General features: G+C 34.9%; 1 protein-coding gene across 1 annotated transcript in view; it reads right to left on the bottom strand.

Moving 5' to 3' along the window:
• LOC149775361 (transmembrane protein 132B-like) overlaps positions 1-15,994 on the bottom strand; it is a 113,707-nt gene that overhangs the window by 62,892 nt on the left and 34,821 nt on the right. The window contains exon 4 of the mRNA XM_089943856.1: positions 8,409-8,604. Within this exon, the coding sequence (XP_089799982.1) occupies positions 8,409-8,604 (196 nt within the window). The remainder of the gene's footprint in view (positions 1-8,408; positions 8,605-15,994) is intronic.

The raw sequence follows: 15,994 nt of genomic DNA on the forward strand, positions 1-15,994 counted from the left end.
ATTTGTTTATGTAACAATAGATAAATTTCAGTGCATTTTATATCCAGTTTGCGGCTTCCTTTCATGGGGCCTCTGAATTTCTCCACTCCAAACCAATGGTTGCACATACAAGATCCAACAATGTTGGCAATAAAAAAAAATATCCCAGATTGTATATTTTGTCACCGATACGGGAAAAAATCAGAGTTTACGACATTGGCAAAGCCCTACGTGATCCGAGAATAAACTTTTTACATGTTACTTTTCGTACTTTTAAGAAGAAAAGACTTTTTTGTGTACGAGAAAAATACATATAAAATTTCAGGAGCCACATCTTTTATTATTCATACGTGGTCTCTTCCCCAAAAACTTTCTGCATTTTTTTTTTAAGAAAAATTTTTTTCAAGCATAAGAAAAATACATGTGAAATTTTGGAAGCCACACCGTGTTATATCCGAATTGATATTATAAAGGAGAATGCTATAGTGGGGTCACACTGTGTGTGTGTGTGTATATATATATATATATATATATATATATATATATATATATATATATATATATATATATATATATATATATAATGTTCAACAAGAAAATGTCAATTAAGATCTTGTTCCACAGATAAGCCAACATCCCTTGTTCCAGACCTTTGTTTTCTTCCCAAATTATTTGGTTTATATGTAAGTATATATGGTAATTAAAAGTTCTAACTGAACAATCTAAAACTGAAGAAATGTATTTTTTAAATCTTTGATGGAAAAACATTTCCAAAATAAATGTAAACATGAGGTACTAAAATATAAGGTAAAGATGCTAAAATTACGTGAAATATACATCTTTTAAATATAAAGGTACAAAATATAAAATTCTTTAAAAAATATTTGCAAAAGCTGTATTAAAAACTGTATTCTCTCAAAAGTCCAAGATTTTCTCAGCCAGTACGTTATCGATTGCTGGTGCTTACGTAACACTGACTGTAGAACATGGTTTCTTTGAATTATGTTGGAGGGCCAGTCCTTTTTACAAGATAATTGCAATGATAAGGATTAACTTAGTCACCTTAGCTTTCTTGCTTATTTACATAAGACTAACCTTTAGCTACTGTATGGTTTGGCCACAGCTGACCAGAACAGGAAAAGAGGGCATGCTTGGGGTTAAATAAGGTGAGTCACAGAGAGACAATGTGCATCCTCTGAGAATTTCAAATGTATTGGACCCAGAAGATCATTCATTATTTACTGAAAATGAAGCTTAAAAATGCTGCGAAAAACCTCCCAATTTTAGGTTCCAATCTGCCTATTTTTTTAATTCCATCTCATAAACTGACTTTTGAAAAGTTGACAAGTATATGCAGGAAATGAAGTTCAAAACACTAAATTTCATGATGAAATTTGACATATCTAAGTAAACTGAACTGCTAAATGCAGTTTTTCAACTTGCTGTTAATTATATTTCTAGCAGAAGTGTATTCAACAAATGGTCTTGTATAATTTTATTTTGTCTATCTACTTCATTAAGTTGTTATATTCTGTATAAGAAGGCTCATGTTCTATTCTATATCTTTGCTCAGATCTCCATTTATTCCATTCACTAATTTCTTATTCAGGCTATAACACCACAGTCGATCATCCTTTAGGCATAGAAAAACCAACATTTTATGGTAATAAGCCATCCCAATGACTTCTTATTCAAAGTTGCATATTTCATAATGTTGATTCAAATCTGCAGGCACTAACTCTTTTTCTAAAACAAGTGATGAATCAATTTTGATCAAAACTATGTGCAGCAAATAGGGACATACTTGGGGGTATTTTTTTAATAAGAAAAAATGGGATCCATGCCTGCCTCCACAATGCAAGCAGGTTTGTGAATTATCTGAGTGAACTAAATATGAGTGAAAATCATTTAAGATGCAGACTTATCAATAAACGATATTGCAAGTTACACAGTAATAAACAATAACCATTCAACCACATGCAATAAAATATCTTCATAAGAGGCAATTTGGGTGAAAAACACCCAAGATAATGAGTCAAAGTGGTACAATCTAATTGAAATTGTCTTGGGGATTCCCTCACCTGATACAGACCACCATCAGAACCAGAAAAAAAAATGACCTACTGGAAAGAAATCTGAGTAGTAACAAAGTTAAGTATATGCCTCATGGCGTGCTATGATCACGCAAACAACAATGCCAGAGTAAACATTTATGTCTCTGACTCTCAAAGAATAAAGACTGCAAAAAAGCAAGTGTAATTTCTAAATGAGCACAATACAGACATATGTACAAATGACATGATTTTTTTTATTGCATGTGATCAGATATTTACATCATAAAATGGATTCAGATTATTTAAATGCTTTGTACAATTAAAATAAATCATCATCAGTGAGATTGACAACAGCATACTGGTTGGCACAAGAGTACATCAGCTTATATAAATGTAATTCAATATAAATTTTGGAAAAACTTGTTACTTTTCTACATAAAGTCTTTGAATGTTAACTGGTTCACATCCAGCATTACAAATTAAACTGTCAAAAACCAAAAGACATTTCTCCTATTTAGAAACAAATCAAAATATTAGCCCTTAAAAAGTCTGACGCAACCCCTTCAGAAAATGTCAAGAGACCAATGGCTCCAAAGCCCCAATTCCTAGATTGAGCAATCCAAAGAAGCTAGAGTCACTAATATGCTTATGCAATACGGTAATGCAACAGGAGATATGGTTCATACAATATTTTAAGAGGGCAATACTCTCATCAACCAGCATGTGTTACAAATGAACCATACATGATACAAATAACCTGCATGGAGCCTTAGTAATTAACTTCTGGAACATGAGCATAGCTTAAGTGTCTGCATAAAGTAATTAGCATTAATTGATGAACCCAAGAACTCTAAAATAAATCAAACTACATGCACATGTATACAGGTCCTAAACTGTAAATACAGTTTTAGGATCTTTGCATTCTGAATCAGGTCTGCTGCATCTTTACAATGCAATGAGATATAGATTTTGCCTCAGCATAAGAATTATTGCATATCATGTAACAAAAGATATCATAAGGACAAAAAATATTTGTTTCTATAAGGGTCTGAAAAGAATTTCCAAGAGTTCAAGACGAGACCATGTCTTCTGTTGACTGGCAAGTGTTGAAACCATCTAATACTCCTGAACAGCAAGATTAGTACCATTTTCATTTAGGACAAACTGAATATCATTCTGCTTAAAAAAACATACACAATATAAGCATCCATTCAGGAAAAGTAGCAACAATGGGAACTTTAAGTTCACTACAAATTCTGAAACTCACTTCTCCACAATGAAAAATACCTATGAAACAAAACGTTTTATTCACCAAATACTCGTATCACTTAAATGCCTTGCTATCCTGGATCACATCTTTGAAAAAGTAGGTAGTTTATTTAATATTAATAACAGTGTTCAACTTAAATGAATTGACCTGACACACAACTGTGACCATTCCTCTTATGCAATTAGGATTTCTGAGTGTAACAATACAGCAAATACTTCTGTTGGAGATCAAAACACTGTTGGCAATTATGTGTGTGTGTGATCTGGATTTTTAACGTAGCTTTAACAATTTTTCAGTCACATCACTATGATGTCTGCAGTGTGACAGTTTATAGTGCTGTCTAACACTGGGGCATAATGCCACAGACATGTAGCATGATGTCCCACCCAGTCACATTATCCTGACACTTACATAACAACATTAATAAAAGAGTGAAACGACTACAGGTTAAACCCATTATAATGTGATTTTTTATGTGATTCCACTTGTAACACGATGGCAGCATGGCTCCCATTTTTTAATTTAAGGTGACCTCTCTTTTTAACATCCTATATGCTCTTGAAAAAGCCAATTATTCATATCCCTAGCAGAATTTTAATCCCAGCATTACGTTTAATATTGGCTTAACTTCAGAAATTTTTGAAAACATATTGCGATATATGATCAAGATGTTAGTTAAAACCGATGACATTGAAATTTCAATCCACATTTTCTACAGGGAAGTTTTTCGAAAAAAAATGTAATGTGATCCCGCTTATATCATGTTGTTATTCTTTGGACCCCAAGCATCAAATTATAATGGGTATTACCTATATGTTGATGAACTGATACTTTTTTCATACTGATACAAGAATCAGTACAAAATTATACTTACCCTATATAAGTTTTCAATCTTCAGTAGTTATTAGTCATTTGCTTTAATATTTTTAAATCTGAGAATTCATTTGAGACACCATAGGCATATCAGTAAATAGGCATTCATTTCTGTCAGTAAAACTTAAAGATTAGACAACACTTACTCTTCTACAAATTAACATGAGGTGACTAACACACATAGTTTGAAATACATCCCCAAATTCCCTTCCCACCAATTCCATGCTGTTTATTTTATCCCTTCAGCATGCTCAGCCACTGGTAATATATAATAGTGTAAAGAACACATTCCAGATTTGTTACCCATGTATGACTTAAAATGTTTTATTGATTTTTTAATAACCAAATTAGGTGAAGTGACTTTGATGCTTTGCATCTTGTCTACTTGCATCTTATTTGAAGGCTACACTTCCAGTGTCACAAAGAAATATGTCAAATCTAATTCTGACTGGTGGTTATAATTTATTCAAGTCCAGAGTAAAACAAGGACAACCAATCAGAACTAAATGTGGTGTATTCACTGCATGACACACCAAAAGTACTGATCTCCAAACTAGGTCCATTTAGATACAGAGCAACATTGAACTGAAAAACTAAAGTGGCTATTAAATGATCAGACGGTATTTATATGGTATGAAGGGAATAAGTTTCTAACGTTTCCTTTTAAGCTGACATATCTAATCAGTGACCAAGACAATGGGATTTTTAAAAAAAGAGCACAGAATCAGCAAAGGTCCAGACTCCTAACTGCACAAGTTAGAATCACTTTGTTAATTTGTACAAGAGGTGAGGGCGTTGTCAACAATTTTCTTTTTCACTGGTTGAAACAGCAGTTATTTTGCATCTGCGTAAAGTACTAGGTGAAGGATTCTCTTTGTTAGTCATCTCCTCTCCCCCAACCACACTTGTTCTTAATAAGATTTCCTTTGCATGAAGAAATTGCATTATTTCTTCTGTTCTGAAGATAGCATTGGACTGACTTCCAAAGCGAAGACATAAAATTGGTAATGCAATGTTTTACAAACATTCATGCAGTGCAAAACAGAGGGCTTGGTGACCAATTCAAGTTGTGCACCTGATCAAATGGTGCAGCCTGAAATGGCCTAAAAAGTTGAATCAAATCACTGACTTGTAACAAGTAGTCTCTTTGAAAGTATTTATTATATTGTATCAAGGATGAGAATGGCCTATGAACGGATGACAACTCTTATGTCTGTCTGTAAACTGCTTACCAAAACTACAACCAATATATCAAAATGTAAAAAGATGACACCACCCCAGCCAAAGGGACCTTCTAAAGATGAAAGACCATGAAATTTGATATCTGTTTTGATAATTTAATGTATTGTAAGCTGTGTATTGTGAATTGACACACAACTGTGACCATTCCTTTTGCATGCCTTTTAACTTTTTTGTATTATTACACCCACTTTATCTCATTTGAAACAAAAGATCCAATTAACATCAAAATATAAAGCAGGTCTACTTTTAACCCATTTTAACCTGAATATGGCTAGGGTCGTAATACTTCATTCTATCCTGAATATGCCTGTGATACTAGAATCCCATTTTATCCTGAATACAACTATAGTATTACTCTACTACATATATGTGTGTAGTGTCTCTATGAACATGTGTTACACATCACAAATATTTGTGTACTTCTTCACCAACACAGGAAATGATTAAAGCTTGCAAGCACAGTGAAATTTAAAAAAAACACGGTTAGAAAAGAAATTGTTGACTTGAAAATCAATTGAGATACTGATGGACGACAAATCAGATGTAAACATGGATGTTGATAGCGAGGGTAGCGACAATGAAGTTGACAATATGGATGATTCTGATGATAATATTAATTAAAGGATGGGTTAGAATGGAATCAAGCTGATAAAAGAGATGATGCATGGCTTCATGCACTTTTCGACAGTGATTCAGAGAATGAAGCAGACTCTGAAGGCTTTCAAGAGGAATGGGTCTGGGACGATTTTTCACCTCGGTTGCAGCCACGATCTAAATTGATGGAAGGAGCAAATGTTCAACACCCGGAAGAAGCCGATGCCCAACATTACTTTGAGTTACTTTGGGAATCAAGTCAACAGTCGGGAACTATCATGACAATAGGTTCAATGGTTTATTCCAAACAGCGGCTGAGATTCTAGTACATCACCTGGATTTCCAGACAGTCATCAGAACTGTACACGCACCGAACAAAATAATTATATCTGTAGATGCAGATTTAAACTCTGACCATATTGTGTCTATGTTGATAGCCCTAATGCTTAGGTATGTTAGAGTGACTGGCCTGTACTGGGAACTCATTACACTGGGAAAAGTGGCATACTTAGAATTGTATATATACATTCAAAACTTACAGAAGTATTTAAAAGATTGTGCTGAAAAACCCAAACTGACTGAAAGTGATGAACACTGGTTGGGAGAGGTGTATGACATTGCAAATGAGCAACGCATCTGTGAAGTGACAAAATCTATCAAGATTGAAAGAAAATTATTGAATCAAGTTATTACTTCCATGGGTAAGTCAATGGTAGGAACTACTGAAAAACAACTTTCTGATTTCTTGCCTGGTGGGCAGTACAGCGAAGGAGTTCATCCAAAGACAATGATGAGGACATAGTTCGCGCAAGTGACCAGTCTTGGCTGTGAACACCACTTTGGTGACCTTGACAGCAGTCAGAAGCGTAGACCAAATGTCTCCTTGCACCGCCACTCGTCCATTCAACTATTTAAGAGAAACCATCTCAGAATGAAAGAGTGGTATGCCAGTATGACTCCCACAGAAAAAGAGTCATTGTGGAAGAGTGCACGCCATGGTGGAAAAAACTTGTGTCCTAAACATAAAGAACACCAGAAACATGTGTGCAATGAAATACTGGACCAAATGAGTGAACCGCCACCAAAGAAGGGAAAATGACATCCGAATGACACAGATGAACTCCATGAAAGTGAAATAGATGAACTCAATACAGATGTCAACAGTTGCCTGTTCTAGACCAGCTTAAGGAAAATGATGCTTGGTATCCTGGATGTGTTCATGAAATTAAAAGTGACAATAATAACAATTTGATAGTTAAATTTATGGCACATGTAGGAAAGCGGTAGTTTTTATATGGCCCAGCAGAGATGATGTTCAGGAAGTTAAGCCTGAATTTGTCATAGCAACTGGCATGCTTCCAGAATGTCTAAATTCTGGACATCAGTGGGCATTCTCAGAGCATAGAAAATTTGATGAACTGTTTACAATGTATGCCAATGTTTTCTTCTGAATTAAATGACTTGTTAAGAAATATGTTGTCCAGTATTTGAATTGCCTGGTAGAAGAAAATAAAGAATTTAACCCCTTATTTTCTTCCCTACAATGAAATCTAGTGGACATCGTTTAATTTACTATAGATATTTGAATTCAACAGGAAAAATGCTATAAGACTGCCAAGTGTCATGGAGATATCTTTATTAAATCAAAAGTTATGATGGAAATATTTTAATAGTCATGTCGGGTCTGCGACTTAAAAGAATTAAACATGCATTTAAATAAGGCAAAAATTCACTGAAAAGCCAATTTTTGCCAATATTCAAATAGTCATAACTTCTGAACTCTTTAAAATGTAAATATGAAGACTGTAATTTTGATTGGGGTTGCTACTATGTTGGTATGTTAGATCAGCCCAATTTTCACATCTGATAGGCACTATTTTCATTTAGGACCAACTAAACACTGCAAGCCTTTCAGCAAAAATCTCATGACAGTATGACCAACTATTCAGGAAGAGCAGTTATAAGAATTTTAAAACAACAGCCATAATGGATCTCAGTCAAACACCATTTTCATAAAGGACCATCTAAATATCATCAAGTCTAAGTGAAAACCCCATGTTCATCCATTTGTTCTGAACCAATTTTGAAAGCTAATGTACCTTCAGAGTTCACTTGTAAAAGGCCACTTTGCATTTTCCCATCGGTTGCTGCTGCAGACAGGTTTGAGTGTATATGGTCTATTTCCCAATAAATCTTACTTGGTAACTTCGCTGACCATCCATGAAAGTTAGTTTTTTGTGTTTCTCGTAAGGCCAATAGTTTTCCCCCATTTCACCAGCACTGACACATCCAATTAACTTGTGATTAGTCATGAGAACTTGCTTTGAAATAAAAATGACAAAGAAAGTTTTGCCTTTACAATATATATTATTCAGCAAACTGAGTATCAAAGATACCTTAAGGATAGGAACCATTCTCTCTTGGTCCTTGCTACGGATGTTGATGCGTGAGATGATCTTGGACTCCTGTGATGTGTACACTTCCTGGACTGATCCTGTGCGCTGGTATTCAATGCTCCAAACTATCCGACCTGTCTCAATATCATATAAATCATCATCCACCTCCATCTGCCAGCTGAATATAGGCTCAATCCTGAAAAAAATATTAATGATCATCATCATCATCATTACTAGCAATCTGTTACAAACACGCATAATTTGCTCATGTCCACTCCACAGATCATACACATCCAAAACTTAAAAGTCTTTATGTTAGCAAGGGCCAAAAGTGGCAGAGTGGTCTAAGGCACTTGCCTTTGCAGATCACTCACAACTCACCTCTGTCAAATGGGTTAGAATGTTGGTTCCACCATCTTGGGTATTAGAGAAAGACTGCCAGTAACGGCCCATAGATCTAAGGTTCTTCACAGGTTATTCCTCCACCAAATTACTAGCCATCATGACTATAGCCAAACATGTGCTGAAAATGATGTTAAACTCCACAAATACAGAAACAAATCAATGTCAGCAAAAAGGTTCTCAATATTCTCATCTCACTGATAAAATAATAATTACATGACATGTCTTCCATGAAAACACTGGTTTCCTTTTCACATAACAAAGCTGCAGAAGAATATATTACTTTGAATTGTCGAAGTTGCATAAAGACAACAGTCAGAAATTTGTCAGTTAATATGCTCTGAACTTGAAGCCTAATAATGATGCATGGAGAGTTTGACAGTATCTCATATAAAACACAGTAGGAATTATCTTTTCAATCATGTTGTTTCTTCACTGTGCCTTTACAAGAAAAGAGCAGGAGTAAACGACAAGCATATATATATTCACTTGTCTCGAGTCAACTCCACAAGGTAAATGACATGTACTAGAATCATTCTCAAAAAATGAGTCAAGGATCTGGATAGTTTATGTTCCCTTTAAACTAAAGAGTGTACAGTGAACCTTGTTCCTTTGTCTTTAATATCAAATATTTTTCATTATTTTAAAAGAGGCACCATCACAGATCAGCACTATCTGCTTGAGTTTGACCCAGACTATAAGCCTACTCCAATATGGATCCCCCAGTGGCTAATTTGAAAAACAAAACACTCAATAATATCAGAGACGACTTCAACACTCAGCAGCTAACACATTAACCCTTAGCGACGACTTTACGGGGTAGAAGGTAGTAGCCTACTGCCGAGTTCTGTAGCGTCATGGTCATGCAGATACACTAAAGTGGGTAGTATTATAGAAAGGTAGACAGATGTAGCTCTACAATGATACCAAATAATCTGGAATATCTAGTTGCACTACAAAATACAGATAGAAAAACCTCATTTTTTGGACCCGACTTTCTTTTACACAAAATTCACCCGTGGTCAGAATCCAATTTTGTGTCCGGATTTTAGACTTTTTGGTCTCAGATCTAAGGCAAACCGGCATGAACTGCAAACAGACAGATGAGCCTTTGCAAAAAGTAGGATAAGATGGGCATTTGGAATAAAGAGTGGTCTCCATACAAAAGTAATGGCTCCGTTTAGCAAAAAAAAAAAAAAATTCCAACTTTTACCCTTCTGCTCATGTGCGAGTCAAATAGCCAATGAAAAACGATGTTTCTAACACAACTAGGCAGTATGGCATTGAAAGATGACCGGGGATTTGGTGTTTTCGAGTCTATTCAGAAATAGCTTTCAAAATGTGTTTCCTACTTGATTTTCAGGCAAAAATGACAAAAAGCTCCAGGGGTTAATGTGTTAATAAGAAAACAATGTTTTTATCTTAAATTTCAAGAATTTCTTTTCAGACACTTGAGCATTTGTCAATATATACAAGCTAGAGCAAGTCATAGTTGAAGTCAGATCAGCACCAATTTGATTTACTAGCTCCTAGACATCATAAGAAGACTTCCAGTGAAAACATCACATTGATATGACAATTCATTCAAAAGAAACAGTGATAAAAAGATTATGTGGTGGCCATACTGGGCAACTGTGAGCAGAGTTTTAATTGAGCCCCAACAAGGCATCGAAAAAAGTCATTTAGTAAAAACTTGGGGTTAAATGATTAATCAAACTGTAATTATATCAACTTTTTCCATAGTGATACAAGACATAAAGAACCAAAACAAAACGATACTTATCCAATATGAGTTACTTTAATCTTCAGCAGCTATTAGTAATTATTAGTCATTTGCCTTTTTATTCTTTCAACTGAGAAGTCATCTCAGATAAATGTTGCAGGCACATGTACTCATCTACATCAGCAAAAAAGAACTATTGACAACACCCACTATCCTTCGACAAATTAAAGAATGGTGACTAACTCTTAATCCGACCTTTCCAATTCGCAAATTCCATGCTAATTATTTTATAATGGGAGCATGTCCAGTCTATAAATAGAGAAAACATTAAAGATTTGTTCTCCATGTACAATTTAACTCATTAATCCCTGGAGGTTTTGGTTGTTTTTGCCTGAAATGCGAGATGGAAATACATTTTGTGGGCTATTTCTGAATATATCCCAATGCATTGACTTCCAAGAGATTTCCCATTAACCTAATGCCTAGTTTTGTTAGAAACATTGTTTTTCATTGGCTATTTCACTCGCACATGAACAGAAGGGTGAAAGTTGTACATTTTTTTGCTTAACGGACTCATCATTTTCGTATTGAGACAACTCTTTATTCCAAATGCCCAACTTATCCTACTTTTTGCAAAGGTTCATCTGTCTGTGTGCAGTTTAGACTGATCTACCTTAGATCTGAGGCCAAAAAGTCTAAAATCCGACACAAAATCAGATTCCGACCACTGGCAAATTTTGGGTGGAAAAAAAATTGGGTCCAAAAAAATTAGGTCTTTCCCTCTGTATTTTGTAGAGCAACTAGAACTTCCAGATTATTTGGTATAATTGTAGAGCTACATCTGTCCACCTTTCTATAATACCACCCACTTTAGTGTATCATAAATGACCTTGATGCTACAGAACTCGAGAGTAGGCTAGTACCTCCTGTCATGTAAACGCGACATCAGGGGTTAATGAGTTACGTACTGTACTGATCATTTTAATAACCAGTTTTACATGGTATTTGCCTCTGGTCTACTTGGATCAAACTTGAAGGCTACAATTCCAGTGTGTCATGCAGCGATGTATATTACATGAAGTTCTGATTGGTGGTTACTGTTTGTTCAAGTCCAGGATAATACAACCATCAATCAGAACTGTGTGAAACACAATAAGAATTGGCATCAAACTCAATTCAAATAGATACAAAGCAAGTGAGATACTTTACGTAAAAGTGTCTATTAAATGATTTGTAATTTGGAATGTCTCCTTTTACGCTCATATCTCTATGTAATTAGCAACTGAATGAGCCAATGGGATTTTGTTTAAAAATCAACCAGACTCTGCAAGGTTGCAGGTTCCAAACGACTTATAACCACCTTGTTAATTTGCACAGGGGGTGTGGATGTTTTATAATTTCTTATGTTATTGACAGAAACAATGGCTGGGGGTCACAGCAGTTGTTTTGCATCTGCAGGAAGTATAATACAAAGTGAAGGATTGTGTTGTTAGTCATCCATGTTCCCAATCCTGGGTTTATTCTTTATAAGATTTTTATTGCAGAAGGAAATTGCACTATTTCTGCTGTTTTGAAGGTAACACCATAATGCCTTCCAAATTTACGTGAAGACCTGAAATTGGGAAATAAGGAGATTTTAAAGTATTCATGCAGTAAAAGCAAAGAGCATTGTGACCAAGATAAGTCCTGCATCTGACCAACTGGAGAGACCTCAAATGGCCTAAAAGGTTGAATTCAAATCATAAATAACAGATTGTCTGTTTGAAAGTAGTTTTAATTGTTTTAAATCTTGTCATGGATGATAATGGGATATGAGCAGATGACAAGTCTATGTCTGTCTGAAATCTGCATACTGGAAATACAATCAATATCTTAACATATAAAATGGCACCGCACTACCACTGCCAGGCCTTCTAAAGATGAAAAGACCATCAAGCTCATATGTGTATTGATAACGTATCATAATGTAGTTGTGTATCGTGAATTTTATCAATACTATATTATTTCACCACTAGATAAAACCCCATACTGATACAATAAGACATTCAACAAGAACAGTGAAAGTCACCGGTGGGCATATTGGATCTGCAAGTGACACCCAAATGACTTAGGACCATATAGATATCTCAAGTCTTCTGGTGAAAACCCAATGGCAATATTATATTTTGTTTAAGAGGAGGAGTATTACAAGATTTTGAAGATGGCCACTGTGGAAACCATATTGACAATCAGACCAGCACCATTTTCATATAGGATGAATAAGAAAGATATCATGAGTAGTCTTTTAATGAAAACCCCATGTTGATTTAACCAAGCATTCTCTGAAGACCTTATCAGACTAATGCTGAGAACTTATGGTCTGATTGTTTAACTGCAAAGATTTATCTAACTCTAGCAAACAAAACAAAATGCACAAAATTCTATCATCAAATTATAGCCATTTATTTTATGCTAAGCAGTGAATTACTTGATTTTCTAATTAAAATAATATTGATATTTCACTGTAGTGAAAATATAACAATATGTTTTCACTACAGGAACTACTTTTTTGGGTCAGAACATACTTACCCCCCTTTGATTTTGCACCTTGGCAAATTAATAATTAATTATTAGCAGATTAATAATCCCTGTCTGTTATCCTTGAAACTTGTAGTTTGTTATTCTGGAAATATCAGTTCATTTTTATCAATCTGATTGAACCTAATTTTGTGTGCAGGTACACATAGCACAGCAGAACATGTACAGTAAACAGCTGACATTACCGTAAGAAATCTGCTAATTCACTGTGTCACAAACTTTAGGTAGCCAATGTATGTGAGCATAAAATAAAAAGAAATTGTGCTTGAAACGAGTGAATAATGGGTACATTTCATCTCAAGGGTGAAAAACTCGAGTATTTTCACTCATGACTTCGCCACTTGTGAAAATACTGAGTTTTTCATCCACTCGATGAAATATATCCGTTATTCATTCATTTCAAGCAGATATCCTCTATATATCTACTCTCTATTCACACTCTTTTGCAAGATTTAATATGTATCCAAAAATTATATACAAAGTCTACAAAACACACATTCCCACCAATAAGAGTACTTTGTTTCAACTGATTGCCAACCTGAACTGCTGGATGTAACCTCTCCCCCAGGCCAGTTAAAACCATATTTAAGAGGGATGCTGTTCCTGACTTTATCAGTAAATATAAATGTGCCCATTTATCATAACTAAACAATAATTACATTTATCAAGAGATTTATATACAAATGTATCTTCTGGTCTAAGACATTGATAACTACCATACCACCTGAAATGACTAAACTTGGCACTATAATACTACATCTACTGAAGTTGGTCAATTGTAGCTTTGCTTTTGATCTTCACTTAAAAACTAATTAGAAGTGTCTGAATTGTAGTCCCCCTCCCCCAGGTCATAAAACTGCCTTCAGAGTGATTGTGGAAATCATTTAAACAAAGTCCAACTGAATTCCTGACATGCAATCATGCTGTTGTAAATTCAACTGATCCACTACTATCAGGGCATCAACTTTGTCCCAGAGCTATCTTTTGTGGTTGGTGGTAATTTATTGTAGCTGGTGTTGGACAATTATGGAAGAAAAAGACATGTTTTTCTTGGCTCAGTGAAAGGTTTAAAACCTAAAGAACAATTCAGGTGGACTGTACTGTTCCTTTGCGTAAGCTCTGTAACATCAATTTTTTACCTCAATGAATGCATACAAATCAGATGGCCTTGATCAGACAAGTAGATTATCTCAACAAGAAGTCCTTGGCATAATTGAACATGTGAAAAAATGAATCATCTTACCCTCATAATGATTCATCCGCAGTATTAAGAAAATCCTCAAAAACTTTGGGAATTACTTGAATAAACAAATTTTAAAGACTTTAACTAAAAGCTTTAATGCAAATTTGTTGACTATGATCTTAACCCTAAGCTCCAAGTACCAGTGAGCACATCATAAAAGGAGTTGTCTTAGCTCAAAGTGATCCATCCCATGTATAAAGAAAATCCACTGAGGGGTGTTGCAAATGTAACCAAATAGAAAAAACTAAAACCTGAATGTAAAATTTATAGGACTGACCTGTCAATGAATGATCTGCCGTGAATAAGAAGAATCTGACAAAAATAAAAAATTTAATGGATACCATGGCTACTAATGCAGCAACAACCATTTCATCAGAAAAATGTCTGTTTTGCCCTGCTTTCCCACTAATGTAATCATGACAAAAATGAGGTCCTACTGCACATTGACAAGATTTTGATTACAAAAGATGAAACATCCAGGGCTGCAATAAAAATATTTAAGCCAAAATATGTAGCACCTGTTGTCTCCCCATGAAAAGACTACAGTTGTCAAGGCATTATGTGTTATGTGTGTTCCCAATAGAGCTGGGTACCATGGCATATTTTGTACTCAGGCATACCATTGTATTTCTGAACATTCCATGATACAACAATAGACTGCAACTACATCAAGGACCACAGTTCAATGTTCCTGGGCAAGATCAGAAACATTTTTGTTTAATTTCTGTCTGTCAATAGCCGGAAAAAAATATTGGCACTGGTTTAGAGCAAAATTACATCATATTATAAGCTTGATATTACATGTATTTGGAAAAAAATACTAAATTATCTTGAGATAAAAGAAAGAAAATATTTCAGCACAAAAGAAAATCAGAGCTCCCTCCCCAAAAATTAAATGTCTAGTATCTTACAGTGGGATGATAGACCCTACTATAGTTGATACTGTGAAAGACACTGTGCTGACATCAGGTAGTGCTGACACTGAATCCTACACTTTCAAGCTAAACTGCTGATATAACAGGCAGGGAAACTGGGTGGGATGCCAACACCTGGGTAATATATTTATTGGAGACAGTCACTCAGTCAGTAAATGCAAAAAGACAATCAACAAATGAGAAAATGTTTATTGGACTTCAGAAATTAAGTAAAGTTCAGATGGAAAGCACGTCAGCTTCTGAAAATCATAGACTGATTAAAATGGTATAAAATGGTAAACTGGTATACTGGTAATATAGCACACATCTAGTTTTGAGTGTATTCCCACACATGTGGTTCTTTTTTAACATTCACTCATTCCCCTTGCAAAACTTTCATCAATTCAAATATTCAGTAGTGCTTAACAAACATTATTGATTTCTTTTAAGTAAGGGTCAAGTCAGCAGGCAGTTTCTGTAAAAACCTTCTTGAAGTCAAAACCAGAAATTTGTGTCTGCAATGTCAGTGGGAAAGCAATCAATATCAACAGTTAGTGTAATAGTCATGTGTCTTGTAGGGTCTGTTCCTGCATGTAGTAAGGAGGCAATTCACAATCCAAGGCATTTGGTACATCAAAAGAAAAATAGGGCATGACAAATTCACCTTGTTGCTATATATTTGATCTCATTTACTCACAAGACAGGGTATGCTCCACCATATTGCTTT

This window comes from Sinohyriopsis cumingii, chromosome 19, assembly GCF_028554795.1.
Source record: "Sinohyriopsis cumingii isolate HCF-2022 chromosome 19, ASM2855479v2, whole genome shotgun sequence".
In the NCBI taxonomy this organism is placed as follows: domain Eukaryota; kingdom Metazoa; phylum Mollusca; class Bivalvia; order Unionida; family Unionidae; genus Sinohyriopsis; species Sinohyriopsis cumingii.